At 57.7% G+C, this 14,621-nt stretch overlaps 1 protein-coding gene across 1 annotated transcript in view; it reads left to right on the top strand.

Annotated features, from left to right (window-relative positions):
• The window catches only part of LOC138452731 (zinc finger protein 208-like), a 292,035-nt gene that overhangs the window by 158,322 nt on the left and 119,092 nt on the right, over nt 1-14,621 (top strand). Inside the window, exon 4 of the mRNA XM_069605079.1 lies at nt 7,076-7,816. Coding sequence (XP_069461180.1) covers nt 7,076-7,816 — 741 coding nt within the window. The remainder of the gene's footprint in view (nt 1-7,075; nt 7,817-14,621) is intronic.

Here is a 14,621-nt window from a genome sequence, read left to right as displayed (position 1 = left end):
CTTAAGACTTGTCTAATAACCGTTTAAGGGAGTGTATAGACGTTAGTGACTGTGTTGTTGATCTGCTTGAAAATAGTGCCAGTGTGTTTAAATAGATGTGTTTTTAAATAAATAATTATATCTCTATACACCAAGCTCTGGTCAGTCTTTGCTTGTAATACTGTGTTCTTTTGACCTATTGTGTATGCCCTGTATACTGCCTAACTCTTCTTGAGAGAAGTCTGACTGCTCAGCCACAGGTACCAGGTAAATCTGGGTGGTACAGACTGTTACCAATTGGGTTTACTGCCAACCACCTGTAGTCTTAAATCTTTTGCAGTGGTCCCAGAGGGAACTGCACAGGTTTCTGCCTAACAATCACAACAGACTTCTGCCTCTACATTAAACACCAATTCATATATCTTTTCTCTTTTTCTACACCATTTCAATACTTCTGAACCCGTTAATAAAAAAAGACACAACTATTTTTCACACGCATAGATAGGTCCACCTGACGGCAATTGAGACAGACAGGGTAATTCATAGAATTTCGCAGAAAAGTGTCGCAAGCGGCTGGCGCAGAGTGTCCGCGTGCGATTGTCTGCGCCAGGCACGTGCGCTAAAACCAATTTCCGCGCACAGCGTATTCATGGATTTTAGGCTCCCAAACCAGCCGTGGCGCAGAGTATCGCAGCGACCCTGCAGCAGCGCCAGTAACGCCCCCAAGAACGCCCTCGCGCAAGGAAAAGCCATCAAAATCGCTAAATCATCGCAAAGGGCTGCGCTAACCCTGGACCAGTTTACAGGGCTGCCAAACAAGGAACGCAAAGCGGGTAACGTTCATATCAGGGGTACGCGGGAAGTTTTACACGCGATTAGCCAGGGTACGTGTATTACAGGGGTACGCGGGAAGTTTAACACGCGATTGGCCAGGGTACGTGTATTAGAGGGGTACGCATGAAGTTTTACACGCGATTAGCCAGGGCACGTGTATTACAGGGGTACGCGGGAATTATCACACACGATTTGGCTGGGTAGGTGTATTACAGGGGTACACGGGAAGTTTTACACGCGATTTGGCTGGGTACGTGTATTACAGGGGTGCGCTGGAATTATCACACGCGATTTGGCCAGGTACGTGTATTACAGGGGTGCGCGGGAATTATCACACGCGATTTGGCTGGGTACGTGTATTACAGGGGTGCGCGGGAATTATCACACGCGATTTGGCTGGGTACGTGTATTACAGGGGTGCGTGGGAAGTTACACACGCGATTAGGCTGGGTGGGTCCTCACAGGTGTTCCCTGTACACCCTCCACGGCCCCTGCAGGCAGCCCACAAAACAGGGGACTACCCTGCACACCTGCTCATGTCCCCCTGCACCCCCACCCCCCAGCCACCAGAGGCAGCCTCCACCAGGCCCCCACTCATGTCTCCCACCACCCCCAGCCACCAGGGGCAGCCTCCACCAGGCCCCCACTCATGTCTCCCACCACCCCCACCCCCCAGCAGTGCAGGGGCAGCCTCCACCAGGCCCCCACCCATGTCTCCCACCACCCCCACCCCGCAGCAGCGCAGGGGCAGCCCCCACCAGGCCCCCACTCATGTCCCCTATCACCCCCACCCCCCCAGTCACCAGGGGCAGCCCCCACCAGGCCCCCACTCATGTCTCCCACCACCCCCAAACCCCAGCAGTGCAGGGTCACCCTCCACCAGGCCCCCACTCATGTCACCCCCCAGCCACCAGGGGCACCCTCCACCAGGCCCCCACTCATGTCTCCCACCACCCCACCCCCCAGCCACCAGGGGCAGCCTCCACCAGGCCCCCACTCAAGTCTCCCTACACCCCCATACCCCAGCCACCAGGGGCAGCCTCCACCAGGCCCCCACTCATGTCTCCCACCACCCCCACCCCCCAGCCACCAGGGGCAGCCTCCACCAGGCCCCCACTCATGTCTCCCACCACCCCCACCCCCCAGCCACCAGGGGCAGCCTCCACCAGGCCCCCACTCATGTCTCCCACCACCCCCACCCCCCAGCAGTGCAGGGACAGCCTCCACCAGGCCCCCACCCATGTCTCCCACCACCCCCACCCCCCAGGGGCAGCCTCCACCAGGCCCCCACTCATGTCTCCCACCACCCCCACCCCCCAGCCACCAGGGGCAGCCTCCACCAGGCCCCCACCCATGTCTCCCACCACCCCCACCCCCCAGCAGTGCAGGGGCAGCCCCCACCAGGCCCCCGCTCATGTCCCCTATCACCCCCAGTCACCAGGGGCAGCCCCCACCAGGCCCCCACTCATGTCCCCTATCACCCCCACCCCCCCAGTCACCAGGGGCAGCCCCCACCAGGCCCCCACTCATGTCTCCCACCACCCCCAAACCCCAGCAGTGCAGGGTCACCCTCCACCAGGCCCCCACTCATGTCACCCACCACCCCCAGCCACCAGGGGCACCCTCCACCAGGCCCCCACTCATGTCTCCCACCCCCCAGCTACCAGGGTCACCCTCCACCAGGCCCCCACTCATGTCTCCCACCCCCCCCACACCCCAGCAGTGCAGGGTCACCCTCCACCAGGCTCCCACTCATGTCACCCACCACCCCCACACCCCAGCAGTGCAGGGTCACCCTCCACCAGGCCCCCACTCATGTCACCCACCACCCCCACCCCCCAGCCACCAGGGGCACCCTCCACCAGGCCCCCACTCATGTCTCCCACCCCCCAGCCACCAGGGGCAGCCTCCACCAGGCCCCCACTCATGTCTCCCTGCACCCCCATACCCCAGCCACCAGGGGCAGCCTCCACCAGGCCCCCACTCATGTCTCCCACCACCCCCACCCCCCAGCCACCAGGGGCAGCCTCCACCAGGCCCCCACTCATGTCTCCCACCACCCCCACCCCCCAGCAGTGCAGGGGCAGCCTCCACCAGGCCCCCACCCATGTCTCCCACCACCCCCACCCCCCAGCCACCAGGGGCAGCCTCCACCAGGCCCCCACTCATGTCTCCCACCCCCCAGCCACCAGGGGCAGCCTCCACCAGGCCCCCACTCATGTCTCCCACCACCCCCACCCCCCAGCAGTGCAGGGTCACCCTCCACCAGGCCCCCACTCATGTTACCCACCACCCCCACACCCCAGCAGTGCAGGGTCACCCTCCACCAGGCCCCCACTCATGTCACCCACCACCCCCACACCCCAGCAGTGCAGGGTCACCCTCCACCAGGCCCCCACTCATGTCACCCACCACCCCCACACCCCAGCAGTGCAGGGTCACCCTCCAGCAGGCCCCCACTCATGTCACCCACCACCCCCACACCCCAGCAGTGCAGGGTCACCCTCCACCAGGCCCCCACTCATGTCACCCACCACCCCCACACCCCAGCAGTGCAGGGTCACCCTCCACCAGGCCCCCACTCATGTCACCCACCACCCCCACACCCCAGCAGTGCAGGGTCACCCTCCACCAGGCCCCCACTCATGTCACCCACCACCCCCACACCCCAGCAGTGCAGGGTCACCCTCCACCAGGCCCCCACTCATGTCACCCACCACCCCCACACCCCAGCAGTGCAGGGTCACCCTCCACCAGGCCTCCACTCATGTCTCCCACCACCCCCACACCCCAGCAGTGCAGGGTCACCCTCCACCAGGCCCCCACTCATGTCACCCACCACCCCCACACCCCAGCAGTGCAGGGTCACCCTCCACCAGGCCCCCACTCATGTCACCCACCACCCCCACCCCCCAGCCACCAGGGGCACCCTCCACCAGGCCCCCACTCATGTCTCCCACCACCCCCAAACCCCAGCAGTGCAGGGTCACCCTCCACCAGGCCCCCACTCATGTCACCCACCACCCCCAGCCACCAGGGGCAGCCTCCACCAGGCCCCCACTCATGTCTCCCACCACCCCCACCCCCCAGCCACCAGGGGCAGCCTCCACCAGGCCCCCACTCATGTCTCCCACCACCCCCAGCCACCAGGGGCAGCCTCCACCAGGCCCCCACTCATGTCTCCCACCACCCCCACCCCCCAGCAGTGCAGGGGCAGCCTCCACCAGGCCCCCACCCATGTCTCCCACCACCCCCACCCCCCAGCCACCAGGGGCAGCCTCCACCAGGCCCCCACGCATGTCTCCCACCACCCCCCAGCCACCAGGGGCAGCCTCCACCAGGCCCCCACCCATGTCTCCCACCACCCCCACCCCGCAGCAGTGCAGGGGCAGCCCCCACCAGGCCCCCACTCATGTCCCCTATCACCCCCACCCCCCCAGTCACCAGGGGCAGCCCCCACCAGGCCCCCATTCATGTCTCCCACCACCCCCAAACCCCAGCAGTGCAGGGTCACCCTCCACCAGGCCCCCACTCATGTCACCCACCACCCCCAGCCACCAGGGGCACCCTCCACCAGGCCCCCACTCATGTCTCCCACCACCCCCACCCCCCAGCCACCAGGGTCACCCTCCACCAGGCCCCCACCCATGTCTCCCACCACCCCCACCCCCCAGCAGTGCAGGGGCAGCCCCCAACAGGCCCCCACTCATGTCCCCTATCACCCCCACCCCCCCCAGTCACCAGGGGCAGCCCCCACCAGGCCACCACTCATGTCCCCTATCACCCCCACCCCCCCAGTCACCAGGGGCAGCCCCCACCAGGCCCCCACTCATGTCTCCCACCACCCCCAAACCCCAGCAGTGCAGGGTCACCCTCCACCAGGCCCCCACTCATGTCACCCACCACCCCCCAGCCACCAGGGGCACCCTCCACCAGGCCCCCACTCATGTCTCCCACCACCCCCAGCCACCAGGGTCACCCTCCACCAGGCCCCCACTCATGTCTCCCACCACCCCCACACCCCAGCAGTGCAGGGTCACCCTCCACCAGGCCCCCACTCATGTCACCCACCACCCCCACACCCCAGCAGTGCAGGGTCACCCTCCACCAGGCCCCCACTCATGTCACCCACCACCCCCACCCCCCAGCAGTGCAGGGGCAGCAGGCAGTCAGGCAGCAGCAGGTGGGAGTGCTCGGGCTCTGGGGGGCAGTAGTTCGGCCTTACGGGCAGGAGCGTGGTATTCCGTGTGCGTACGCGTGGCCAGCTTGGTAGGGAGTGATTTTGCACGTGAAAATCCTGCACGTCAGCGTGAAAACTGAGGAAAGGCCCTCAGCGCGTAAGCGCGTCTGTGACGTGACCCGCACAGGTGTTTCCCACACAGCACGTGATGACAGAGCACACGTGGAAAGACTGCACGTCAGAGTGTAATTGCGTGTGATTGGTGGAAATGGCCCTACACGCAGAAGTGACAAAGCGTGTGATTGGTGGAAATGGCCCTACACGCAGAAGTGACAAAGCGTGTGATTGGTGGAAATGGCCCTACACGCAGAAGTGACAAAGCGTGTAATTGGTGGAAATGGCCCTACACGCAGAAGTGACAAAGCATGGAATAGGTGGAAATGGCCCTAGCGCGTACACGCCGCGTAAGTGACGCTGGACGTGTGGGCCTGTATAAAAGGTACGTGTAGAACACGTTTTCCTTGTACGTGCTTTTCGTGGAGAGCGAGTGGGTGAATTCTGTACTTCTTGTCGTTTCACACGCGATTTACTTCACGGCGTTTCAAGTTCGTATTCCCTGTTACCTCTGACAGCTTTTTCTCTTTTTTCTCTTTTACTGGTTTACCTGGGCCTGTTCCCTCAAACAGTGTTCCCTTCTACTGTTGTCCTGTCTCCTCAGACAGCGGACAAATCTTCTTTTGGCGGGGGTGTTGCCAACCAAACGTGCTCCTTTTACACGCTCGTTTACCAGGCAGACGGTGAGTCACGCACGTATCTAACATCTGTGCTTGCCCCGTGTGTAGCCTACCCCTTCAGAGGTCATTCTAGGCTGCGTGTGACACGCATACGTTCATTCTTGTGTTACTGGGTGTGTGAGAAGGGGCCCGGAGTGGAGGGGGTGCCGGGAGGGGTAGCGGGACTCCGTGGGATCGCGGCACCGAGCCGCGACACGAAAGGAGCGGCCCCCTCCCGTCCAGCCTTACCTGAACCCGCCAAGGGTAACGCAGCCGCGGCCTGCAGCCCGGGAGACGGGTTGGTGACGGCGAACCCGCGGGAGGTGCGGGCGGTCGCGGGGAGCCGGCCCACACGGCCCGCCGAGCGTCTCTCCCCACCAGGAAGGGAGAGAAGGGAGAGACGGCTTGCTCGGCGGGGCGGGCCGCTCTGGGGCGGCCACGGAGACAGACACACATGGCGAGAGGGAGAGACTTCAAAGGGGGGGGAGGGACTCGCAGGATAGAGTGGCCTGGGAGCGGGACTCTTCGGGCAGGCAGCAGAAGCAGCCACTCTGGGAAACCACGGCAGCCTTTAAAGGAGGCGGGACATGGCAATACCAGCCAATGAGAAGTCTGATTGACAGGGAAGCTTTCCATTGGGGGGGAAGCAAGTCACTCACATCCTATAAAAGCCCGGGAACTAATCCAGCGTTTGTTGTTGATTTTCCTAGTCATACGAAGAGGACGAGGAGAGAAGGAACAACTGGTGGGCCTATCCGGACAACAAGGAGACTTAGGAGGGCTTAATCCTAGACCTGGAAGACTGCCTAAGAGTGGAGTACTCTCAAGGAGTTCATGGACTATATTTTCATTAGTTTAAAATCGCCTGAATAAAGTATTATTTCAGCAACCCAACCCTGGTCCGGGTCTTGATTGCTACATTGGCGACGAAGGTGGGATAAGCGACAACGCGATGGATACCCTAATTAAAACCCTGACGGATGGCCAACAGCAGCTGCAGCAATTAATACAGCTACAAACACAACAGGCAGAGGCTGATCGCCAGGCGTTCCAGCAAGCCATCCAGTTACAGGGCGCCCTACAGACCACGGCCCAGGACAAACAGCATGAGAACATTATCAGGCTCACAGATGCAGTAACCAGCACGAGGAACCAACCCATGGTACCGTCCACCCTGCTCCAGAAGTATAAGGAGGGAGAGGATCCAGCCTTTTTCTTCACAAGTTTTGAGAGGATTGCAAGAAATGCGCAATGGCCGCCTGAACGCTGGGGACAGTATGTGGCTCCCTTGTTATCTGGGGTAATGCAGGGTGCTTATCAGGCTGTGAACCCCAATGGTATCACTCCGTATGGGGAAATTAAAGCAGCTGTACTGGACCGTCTAGGCCTGGATGAAGAGGCCTATCGCCTTCAGCTAAGGGACACCAAGTTGAAAAACGGGGAGAGTCCCAGGCAGTTATATTACCGCATTAAAGACCTGACGGAGAAGTGGATGCAATCCCCTACCCCAGCCAACCAACCCCTCCTAGATAAAATAATCCTGGAACAGTTCGTAGAAGCCTTGCCGAGCCCAATGCAAAGATGGGTTAGGCAACACCACAGGCCTACATTGGCGGAAGCCGTGGACATTGCATCAGCTTATCAAAAGGCCGGGTACAGTCGCTTCCCCTCAACAAGTATGCCAGGAAGGATGACGTCGCCGAACTTTGAACATCAGATACAAAAGGGCCCAAAAGTGGCACATAACAGATGGAGGCAACCGGAGGAGGTCTTCAGGAAACTAGAAGAAAGGAAGACTGGATATGAGGAGAGACAGCCACCCATAATCCCGGGAGTTCGACAACCCCAGTGCTTTGAGTGTGGTGAATGGGGTCACATTGCCCGGTTTTGCCCCAGAAGGAAGACCACAGAACCTATGGAAATCGGCTACATGAAGCCACACCCGGAAGTACGTAACCCTGGTCCATACATCGTGGATATAAGAGTGGATGGACGACCGACCCGGGCGCTGCTGGATAGCGGAAGTCGACAAACAGCCATATCTCCCACCGTGAGTAATAACCCTAATTTACCTAACCTTTGTGTACCGATAAAGTGTATACATGGGGACATTAAAACATACCCGATGAGAGAGGTACAGATAGAGGTGAACCATGAAACCACTCAATTAAAGGCTGCCGTCCTTCCTACTCTACCCACCCCAGTGGTCCTGGGAACTGACCTACCCCACTTTAGTAAAGCACTGGATGAAGAAAGAGCAAAGACCAACAGACCCTCGAACATAGGTGACTCCAGAAACCCCCCCGGACATAAAAGACGGAACAGGCTAGAGTGGTGCCAAGCCAGTTACATGACCCGACCCATTAACTGGCAACCCGAGGATCATGAGGACTCCCTGAGGGGGGAAACCCTAACTGATCCCACCCTTCGGGTAGCCCGTGAGAGAGCGGCCAATGAGAAAGATCCAGACGTAACAAAAGGACCTGGCTTCCTGTTCCGTCATGGACTATTGTACAGAAAATATAAGGCGGACGATGGGACTGTAAAGGAACAATTGATATTACCAAAATCCCATAGAATGGTCATAATGCAACTGGCACACAACCACCCCTGCGGCGGACATATGGCCTCCCTGAAAACGCAGCAGAACATACTGAGACGGTTCTACTGGCCAGGCATATACGGTGAAGTATCCCAGTTCTGTAAGGCGTGTCCCACTTGCCAGCTAACAAGTGGCGTCTTACCAGCAAAAGCCCCTTTGCAGAAAATGCCCCTTATTAACGTTCCTTTCCAGCGGATAGGCATGGACATCGTTGGACCTATAGAACCCGCATCCCGTGGATACAAGTATCTACTAGTCATTGTTGACTATGCTACGCGGTATCCAGAGGCTTTTCCCTTGAAGGGAACATCAGCCCGACAACTATGTGACCAGCTCATTCCCTTCTTCGCAAGAGTGGGCTTACCCTCGGAAGTTATCACAGATCAAGGGACCAATTTTATGTCCACCTTGCTTCGGCAGGTATGCGAAAGACTGCAGATACATCAGTTACGCACCTCGGTATACCATCCCCAGACCGATGGCCTTGTCGAAAGGTATAACAAAACGATCAAGAAAATGATACGGAGAGTGACCGGGTCTGATGGGAAGAACTGGGACCGTATATTACCCTTGGTCTTGATGGTATTACGCGACACCCCACAGTCGTCTACCGGTTTTTCTCCATTCGAGCTCCTTTTCGGAAGACAACCCCGAACCATCTTGGACCTTGTAAAAGAAGAATGGGAGACTTCGGATGAGATTTCTTTAACAGAGTACACTGAAGAGTTGAAGGAACATTTGACAGCACTCCGCTCGATGGCCGAGACAAATCTGGGACACGCACAGACAAACCAGGAGAAAAACTATAACAAAGGAAGTCGGATGAGAACTTTCCGAATAGAAGACCAAGTACTAATCCTACTACCCACCAGTACTAACAAGCTATTGGCCAGATGGAGAGGTCCTTATGAGGTTAAGGAGGTACTTAGCCCTGTGACGTATCGGATCCACCAACCCGATCGTGCCACACCAGACAAGGTATACCATGTGAACCTGCTAAAAGCATGGAACGCGCCTGTATTGGTAGCCACAATGGATGCTGGTGAGGATACCTCAGAACAAAACGTGAATCATGAACAGGGCAAGCTAGAAGACGTGCAATGGGGAACCATCTTGACTCCTTCCATGAGGTCAGAACTTTTGAACAGGCTGTCTCCCTTTGGAGAAGCATTCTCGGCCTTACCAGGGAGGACCTATTTAATCGAACACGAGATCAAAACCGATCCCGGACGGATTGTTAGACTAAGACCCTATCGTATTCCAGAAGCACGAAGGATGGTTATCCGAAACGAAGTAGAAGAGATGCTCCGTATGGACATAATTGAACCCTCAACCAGCCCGTGGTCATCCCCGATAGTGTTGGTACCAAAGCCCGATGGTACTGTTAGATTTTGTATGGACTACCGACAGTTAAATACGATCTCCAATTATGAAGCCTATCCTATGCCACGAATGGACGAGCTGTTGGAAAGGCTAGGATCCGCCAACTTCCTAAGCACGCTTGACCTAACTAAGGGTTATTGGCAGATTCCCTTGAAATCCACGGACCGGGAAAAGACTGCCTTTACCACTCCCCAAGGTCTATACCAATTCAAGGTTTTGCCGTTCGGGCTACACAGAGCACCAGCCACCTTCCAGAGACTGATGGATGTCATACTACGTCCCCATGAGTGTTATGCTGCGGCTTACTTAGACGACATTGTCGTGTATAGCACGACCTGGACAGAACATGTACGCCACTTGGAACAGGTGGTGTCTGAGTTGTTTAAGGCAGGCCTACACATTAATCCGAAGAAAACAGTGATAGGGGCACACGAGACGAAATATCTGGGACACTTGGTAGGCGGAGGCACGATACGACCGCAATTCTCGAAAATCCAGGCCATCCACGAGATACCTACTCCATCCACGAAGAAACAGATCCGTGCCTTTTTGGGTTTCATAGGCTACTACCGTAGATTTATCCCAGATTTCTCCTCGGTGGCAGCTCCACTAACTGACGCTTTAAGGAACAAAGGGTCTCCCGATTTGACCAAAAACACCGCTGCTTTGGAAGCCATCGATGTCCTGAAGCAGAGGATCACCTCAAATCCAATACTTCGGTGCCCCGACTTCCATAGACAATTTTTCCTTCAGACGGACGCGTCAAATCAGGGGCTGGGAGCAGTTCTTTCACAGGAACAAGGGGGCGAACTACAGCCCATCTGTTTCGTGAGCAGGAAGCTCGTACCTCACGAGGAGGCCTATTCCACTATTGAGAAGGAGTGTTTGGCCATCAAATGGGCGGTAGAGACCCTCAGGTATTATCTCTTGGGTCGCTGCTTTACGTTGTATACTGACCATGCCCCCTTACAGTGGCTCGCAAGGCATAAAGATACCAACCAGCGGGTGCTCAGATGGTTCCTCTCTCTCCAACCGTTCGATTTCGTTACCTTGCACAGACCTGCGGGTTTCCAGCTGGTGGCCGACTATCTGTCCCGGAATCCTCCCTTGCCCGATCGGCCAGGGTTTGTGATGGGGAGATGTGAGAAGGGGCCCGGAGTGGAGGGGGTGCCGGGAGGGGTAGCGGGACTCCGCGGGATCGCGGCATGGGGCCGCGATCCAGAGAACGCAGCCCCGTCCCGCCCGCTATCCCCGGGACTCTACGGGATCGCGGCAACGAGCCGCGACACGAAAGGAGCGGCCCCCTCCCGTCCAGCCTTACCTGAACCCGCCAAGGGTAACGCAGCCGCGGCCTGCAGCCCGGGAGACGGGTTGGTGACGGCGAACCCGCGGGAGGTGCGGGCGGTCACGGGGAGCCGGCCCACACGGCCCGCCGAGCGTCTCTCCCCACCAGGAAGGGAGAGAAGGGAGAGACGGCTTGCTCGGCGGGGCGGGCCGCTCTGGGGCGGCCACGGAGACAGACACACATGGTGAGAGGGAGAGACTTCAAAGGGGGGGAGGGACTCGCAGGATAGAGTGGCCTGGGAGCGGGACTCTTCGGGCAGGCAGCAGAAGCAGCCACTCTGGGAAACCACGGCAGCCTTTAAAGGAGGCGGGACATGGCAATACCAGCCAATGAGAAGTCTGATTGACAGGGAAGCTTTCCATTGGGGGGGAAGCAAGTCACTCACATCCTATAAAAGCCCGGGAACTAATCCAGCGTTTGTTGTTGATTTTCCTAGTCATACGAAGAGGACGAGGAGAGAAGGAACAACTGGTGGGCCTATCCGGACAACAAGGAGACTTAGGAGGGCTTAATCCTAGACCTGGAAGACTGCCTAAGAGTGGAGTAACTCTCAAGGAGTTCATGGACTATATTTTCATTAGTTTAAAATCGCCTGAATAAAGTATTATTTCAGCAACCCAACCCTGGTCCGGGTCTTGATTGCTACAGGGTGCCACAGCGTAGTGCAGGTTTTTCTTTCTGCACACATGGTCTAGGAGGGGTTGCGTGCACGTCATCTCCCTTTTTTGGGCCTCCTGTGCGTTACGTGACCCGTCATCTTTCCCCAGGGGTTACATTCAGCCTTGCTAGAGCACTAGGGTACAATTACCATCTGGTACCCAACCCCTTTGACCCCCAATTACCCAGGACAATAGTCTACATCCACTCCCATACGCACATTAACATCAGTGCCATGGCTGGGAGGCGAGGATTCCGTAAGGGTGGCAAAGGTGGAAGAGCCACAAGTGGTGGCCGTGGTGGATCTGGTAGGGGACGTGGTCGTAACTTGCAGGGTGAGCCTGTCCCCCCATGTGTGGAGGACCAGTCACGGCACCCACAATCCCCCCCCCTTCCCCCCCTCCCATTGAGGCTGATGTGGCTGACACCATCCATGCTCAGCCCTTGTTGGACCAGCCCATTGTGGCACCAGACCTGGCTGACTCCATGGCTGACTTCCAGGTCAGCAGGGCTACGACACGTGCGCTGGTGCACGTTGATGCCATCATGCCACGTGGATCTGGGGCAGCAAGGTCATCTGCTGCACCAAGGAGGCAGGGCGGAGAGGCTGCAGGGGCAGCTGCGGCTCCATCCACCCCAGCCCTCACACACCCAGCCAGGACAGTGTCGGTCCTAGTCCATGCTGCTGACATTCCCCCTGACACCATCACACTAGAGCCAATGCCTGCACCAACTCCCATGCTGAGTGTGCAATCCCACACTCCTGATACAGAGTCCACCAGGGCTCCTGCCCCTAGTGTCCAGAGCGGCGCAGGACACTCAGGATCACCACCACCTTCCAAGCGGAAGAGGAAGAGTGCTCGTCCGGCACAGGCTGATGCCCCAGACACGGCTACACAGTCCGGCCCGTCCAGGAAGCCCAGCTTCACGGATGACGAACTGAATGCACTTGTTGAGTATGTGTCCGGACATGACAACGAGATGGTCATTGTTGCAGGATCCAAGACCACACCTGCACAACGCCAGGCACACTGGCAGACCGTTGCGGACATCGTAAGTGCCCTTGGAATCGTGAGGCGCACAGCCAATGATTGCTATAAGCGCTGGAATGACCTAAAGCGCAGGGCAAAGAGTAAGCTGGCCTCAAGTCATGCCGCAACTCTAGTGACTGGCGGTGGGTCTCCAGTAGTAGACATGGAACTCACTCCACATGAGTCAGTCGCTGGGACCTACGTCACGGAGGAACAGATCCAAGGCGTGGGAGATCTGGCTGATTACGAGGCATTGTCCGGTGAGTGCACATGCATGTGTGTGTCATCCATGTGCATGGTGTGTGTGTGAGGGCTTCTGTTCGGGTGCCAGGTGAGAGTGTGTGCGCCTGAGTCGTATGGGTCAGCCATGTGCTTCATGCAATCCTTCCTGCGCAGCTGCATTTGGCCATAGCAGTATCCCTTCTGCCAACAGTAGACATCTAGCACAACTGCACGCCAGTTGCCCTTGAAGTGTCACCTTGACACAACATATTTGCTTCTTTTTCACTGTTCATTCAGTCAGTTTGTTTGCATTCCACCACTTTCACTAGGCATGTCGCTGTCCACTAGTCACATGTCTGACATGGGTATGGTAAAGTGGAGTGACTTTGTTACCTGGATATCATTTGTACACACATGTCCCTGTGCAATTTGACCATTTCAGACTGGCAGCTCCAGGTGAAAAATCTGACCTGTTAGAATTAGAAAAGCAATTACATGCGGGAACTGGACTGAATGAATAGGTGCTGCCCTCCTCTCCATCTTCACTCAATAGCAATGGTACATGCCATCTGTGTGATGGCATGTGTGTTTCACCTGCCAATCACAGGCCAATGTGTGATGCCACTGCCAGGCAGCATGCAGAAAATGTGTTCATCTTCCATCTTGGTGTCATCAGTGTGTGCCATTTGCCTGCACTTCATACGCAGTGAGGGTGCATGTATGGGAGGGTTTTAGTCATGTGGGACATGTGTCAATCAAGTACTGGTTCTCTTGCTTCTCAGCCCTCAATGTGTGCCATGGTGCTAATGCCTGTTTCCATTTCTTTGTTTTCATGTCTTTGCAGGGGAAGACGCACCTGATACTGCTGGGGTTGTGGAGATGGTGCAGACCCAGGAGGTGTCCCAGGGCCGACCAACCACCAGTGAGGGACGTGGTGTGGTGGTGGGGGAGAACCCACAAGTGCTGCAGGTCGTGCTCTCAAGGGGTGTCTCTGGCTGCACCTCCCCCGAGCTGTACTCAGGTGTTGATTCGGATGAGACCTACGTGCCGTCGCAGGTGAGTGTTCCAGGGAGGGATTCTGTTCTGTCTCACCCACCTGCACCAGGGTCAGTACCCTCCATGGGGATGTCAGTGTTGGCAGCTACGCCTTCGGTGGTTACGGATGCAGGGTCACACTCCGCGACATCTGATCCTGTTCCTGGGCCAGCAGATCAGAGGGGGAATGCAGTCCTGCAGCCTCAGGCAGTGCCGGCACAGCAAGGCGCAGTTCGCCTTGCCCCAGACAGGTGTGGTGCCCGCCGACGTGGTGGCCGTACGCCACCCGGCAATACCGCATGGGAGCAATCCATTTACGGTATGGCTACCCAACAGGCTGCATCATCCGAGATGATGGCTCAGGCCATGGATAGGGTGGCCACTTCCATTGTCCCCCCAGAAAGGCTGATGGAGCGACTAGAGCAGGCAACCGACTCCATCTGCCAGTCACACAGGGAGGACATGTTGGGGTCCAACAGGGACAGGCGGGCGGCACTGGCGACTCTGCAGGAGGCCATCTCCATTGAGTCCCAGGGCCACAGGGAAGCCCTGAGGCAGGAGCTCCTTCACCTCAGGACGA

Source organism: Ambystoma mexicanum, chromosome 4p (assembly GCF_040938575.1).
Source record: "Ambystoma mexicanum isolate Mex_15411 chromosome 4p, UKY_AmexF1_1, whole genome shotgun sequence".
Lineage (NCBI taxonomy): Eukaryota > Metazoa > Chordata > Amphibia > Caudata > Ambystomatidae > Ambystoma > Ambystoma mexicanum.
Note: the sequence above shows the minus strand (reverse complement) of the source record. Positions and strands in the feature narration are given on the sequence as shown.